Raw genomic sequence first — 4012 nt, 5'->3', positions numbered from 1 at the left:
CTCAGGGCGCCCTCCCCGGGGGCCCTCACCCACCCCTAGGGCCCGGGGCCCTTCACCCTCCAGCTCCAGCTCCTCCAGCAGCGGCAGCCCCACACCTAAGCTGGAGCGGACCCCCCGGGCCCATCCTCTCCCCCCTCAACCCAGATTCGACCCTCGCTTGTGGCTCCAGTCGCAGGTCTGAGAAGAAGAGGAAGAGGAGGAAAAAGAGAGTGTTGGCTGCAGGTCAGAAGGGTGGAGCAAGGGACTGGGCAGCAGCCTCCTTCAGGCCGAGGGGCTGACCCTCCAACCTCTTTCCCACCCAGTTGCCTTCCTGACTTGACCAGTGACTTCCAGCAACAGGAGAAGGGTTGCCCAGGCCAGCCGTCCAGTAAGGAGTTCTTGGTCCACTTGGACACTTTCCTGATTCTACCTGGCAAGTGGGGTCTGTACCCTGATGGAACTGAGGTGTTTTTTTTGGGGGGGGGGACAAAGAGCCCCTTGGGACTGTGGGGTCCATCTTGACTGGAAGTCCTTTGTCTCAGGAGCAAAAGCACCTTCCTTCCTTCCTTGGTGAGAAACTGGAATGACTTGGCCTGGACAGTGGAGGAACATTTGTATGGCGGTGCAGGGTGGGCTGCCGGCTGCACATGGGCTCTCCCCCCCCCCCCAGCACAAGCAGGGGGGTCCCCCTTGCACCTTCCCGGCAGCCCCCCCCCCCAGAAATGGTGCCCCTTCCCACTAGGCTCTCCTCCTCCTAACCATCCCATCGCCTTTTGCTTCAGGGATCTTTTGTGTGCCAATGTGGGGGGCAGGGAGGGTCTCCAAGCACATGTGCCCCACTCAGTTTGTGTCTGTTTCAAGGAGGGGGGCTGCCTCCCCTCTTTACTAATCATTAAAAAGTATTTCAGAGGTTTTTTCCCCCACCTGAGTTCGCAGGGCTGGGATGAATGTGGACAATGGGCCCTGGAAGGATGGCACTGGTGCCCAGGAGTGTGATTCCATCCCTGGCATCTTACCCTTCAACCTTATAGCCCCCCCTCAAAACAGTGAGCACCCCGAGAAAGCTGGACCATTTATGCTTTATTGGGGAGGAGGCTGCAGCTGGAGGGGGACTCTTGAAGCAGAAGGAACCTGGAAGGGTGTGTGTGTGTGTTGTGTGAGTGCATGCATGTGTGGGTGCAAGTGGTGGAGTCAAGCCTCTGCTGCCTGCAAGGTGGGGTCCCCAGCATGGTCTATGCATTCCACAAGGGAGGGCTGATCATCAGTTTGTGTCCTCACACCTGGAGAGAAAGGAGCCATTATGGATGTGGGACTAGGACTGAGGGGCGTCCCCCCAATCCACCCTTCCAGGGAGGGAAGAAGAGAGGGGGTTACCTGTCCCAAGGTCCCCCAGTGCTGCTCCAGGGAGCTTGGCACCAGCAGGTGAGTCCACCTGGAAAAGGAAGCCAAAGGCAGAGGAGGTTACTTACAGCTGTCTTGCCAACAGAGACCTCACATTCCCTCCAACCCCTCCTGCTACCAACTTGGCAAGGGCTTACCTGTTCTCCCGTGCCCAGTCCGTGGCTCATGGGCAATGCACCCTCTTCCTCAGCTCCCATCATCCCCTTGGGCCCAGAGGATGGGGCCAATTCAGCATGACTTGGTGCTGGGGGGTCACCTGCCAAGACAGACAAAAGAGAGAAGCACTGGGGCCTTGTGGCCCCCTTCACCCCATGGCCAGCCATCCCTTGTGGGTTGGGGACTTCAAAGCCAAGGCAGGCTGAGTCTCTGAGCCCTTTCCCCTCCCTTCCCATCTGCAAGGATCATGACGAAGTAGGGGCTGCCCCTCAAAAAGGCAGGGTGCCCCCACCCCAGGCTGAGAATTAGGAAGGCAGTAGGGTGGGGGGGGGGACAGTTGGGCCCCATAGGCCCCCTCCTTGGGGAAAGACCTGGGAAGGAAGGCTTACCTGTTGCAAGGCTCTCTTCCTGTGGGAAGCCATTTGTGGGGAGGGACGGGCTCCCTTGCCCCTCTGCTTGGCTGGGTCCCATCAGATGGTCTGGGCTGCAGGGCGAGGGGCTTGGGGTCCCCCTGTGGGGCAGAGATTCTGCTTGGGAGGAGCTCACTGGCCCCAGGGGTGCAGCCTTTGCTTGCGGGGAATCGGAAAGGGAGTGGGGTGGTGGCAGAGAACTGGCCTGGGGAGGGTCACCAAGATGGGGGGCAACCTCAGTGCTTGCAGGAGGGGAGGGGGGACCCAGCTCAGGGGGAGGGGTGAAGGGAGACCCCTCTCCTCCTCCTCCTCCTCTTTCAGGAGTGCTGACCTCCGCCAGAGGGCTAGTAGTAGCCACCATAGGGCTGGACCCTGTGACCGGCAGGGTCCCATTCTCAGGTGGGAGAGGGGTGGGAGAAGCCCTTGTCTCAGGGACTGGGATGCGAGGGAGGGCTCCAGGCCCAGGTTTGGGGCTGATGGGGGGTGGCAGCTTGGGCTGGTGGGAGCTGGGAAGAGGGGCTGCCCCAGGGCTTGGACCGGAGGGCAGGAAGCCTCCAGAAGAAGAGGGGTTCTGGGAAGGGTCCGGGCGCCGGAAGATGTAGGATGATTCCGTGAGGCTGCGCTGGATGCGGAGGAAAGGCCGCCGTGGCACTCCTATGGGTAGTGGGGGTAGAAAGAAGAGAGAGGTTAGACACCCCATCAGGGAGGAAGGTGGCATTGTCCTAAATCTTCCCCCATAGTTTCCCTTGAAGGGTGGGGCACTTGATGCATAGAAGCAGGGGCTCTCCACGTCTTCAGTGGCTCCCAAGAGTCTTACTGGAGACTTGCACCTGCATAGGTTCTCCTCTGGAAGCAGATGGGTTTTTGCCTCTGATGTGCAACAATTGTATTCTGGCGCGGAGGCAAAGTATGGACACACATACTGCACATTTGTCTATGCTGTGTTGCCACTGAGCACAAGGGCTGCACAGCACAGTTGCTCGTTCCTACAAAGAAGACCACCTCCTGCCTGGCTCTTGGCAAGGGAAGGAAGAAGGGGGGTCTTCCTTTTTTCAGCTTCCCCTTTTAGATCCTAGAAGGTGGGGGTGAGCAAGAGGAAACAAGGAGCCTGTCGACTCCCTGCAAACCCAAATAAAGTCCAGGGAGGTTCTTGTATTGCTATGGGATGGAACCGACTGTCCTCCAACAGAGACCAAAACCAGTGCCGAGTAACACTGCAGCTTCCAAGTATGGTTGGGGCTTTCAAGACATTTTAGCCCCCCAAATAGGAATACAGTTGGCCCTCTGTATCCATGGATTATTTATCCACGGATTCAAGCATCTGTGGCTTCAAAATATTTAAAAAAAAAAAAAGCTTCCAAAAGGCAAATTTTGCCATTTTCTATAAGGGGCACCATTTTACTATGCCATTGCAGTGTATGGATTTTGGTATTCACAAGGAGTCCTGGAACCAAAGCCCAGTGGATACTGACGGCCCACTGTAATAATGATGATGATGGTGATACCCCATTGTATTTAATAGGATTCAAATGGATTTTAGTATCGATGGGGGGCCTTGGAATGAAACCCCTGCGGACACCAAGGGCCCACTGTGCCCCATATGCAGCTCCCCATCACCCCTCTGCTGCCCCTGCCCACCCCATGCATGCGCAGGAGTGGGACCTCAACTCACCTGGCTGGCCCCCCGGGGAGGACGGCTGTTCCAAGGCACTGCCCAAACGCTCTCGCTGCTGGAAGAAGTCCCGGGGGCTGTGGGAGTGCTGCGAGGCTGAGGCGGCCACCTCTTGCTGTTCAGTGGGGAGAGAAAGAGGAAGGATCAGCCAGAGTTTCAAGGGGGGCATCAAAGCAATGAGCAAAGGGGCAGGTTGAGGAAGCGCCATGCAGGAGGCAGGACATAAAGGCAGTGCGGGAGGCATTTCCCAACACAATATCCAGGAGTTCTGGGGCCAAAAAGTGCTATATAACATTCAAAATGACCTGAATAGACTAGAAAGCTGGGCCAAAGCTAACAAAATGAATTTCACAAGGGAGAAGGACAGGTTGCTTACCTGTAACGGTATTTCTTC

At 57.2% G+C, this 4012-nt stretch overlaps 1 protein-coding gene and 1 long non-coding RNA gene across 2 annotated transcripts; one reads left to right on the top strand and one right to left on the bottom strand.

Moving 5' to 3' along the window:
- Positions 1-6: 6 nt before the first annotated feature.
- LOC121918060 lies at positions 7-902 on the top strand. The gene is made up of 2 exons (XR_006101149.1): positions 7-222; positions 303-902. It is a non-coding gene; the product is annotated as an uncharacterized LOC121918060 (long non-coding RNA).
- Positions 903-1044: 142 nt separating this feature from the next.
- LOC121918059 (proline-rich protein 36-like) lies at positions 1045-3960 on the bottom strand. The gene is made up of 5 exons (XM_042444168.1): positions 3619-3960; positions 1926-2600; positions 1518-1636; positions 1354-1411; positions 1045-1259 (listed from the first exon to the last, which is right to left on the bottom strand). The coding sequence occupies exons 1-5, from the start codon at positions 3911-3913 to the stop codon at positions 1171-1173; spliced, it is 1236 nt and encodes a 411-aa protein (XP_042300102.1). The 5' UTR covers positions 3914-3960; the 3' UTR covers positions 1045-1170.
- Positions 3961-4012: the final 52 nt, after the last annotated feature.

This window comes from Sceloporus undulatus, unplaced genomic scaffold (genome assembly GCF_019175285.1).
Source record: "Sceloporus undulatus isolate JIND9_A2432 ecotype Alabama unplaced genomic scaffold, SceUnd_v1.1 scaffold_3546, whole genome shotgun sequence".
Classification (NCBI taxonomy): Eukaryota; Metazoa; Chordata; class Lepidosauria; order Squamata; family Phrynosomatidae; genus Sceloporus; species Sceloporus undulatus.
Note: the sequence above shows the minus strand (reverse complement) of the source record. Positions and strands in the feature narration are given on the sequence as shown.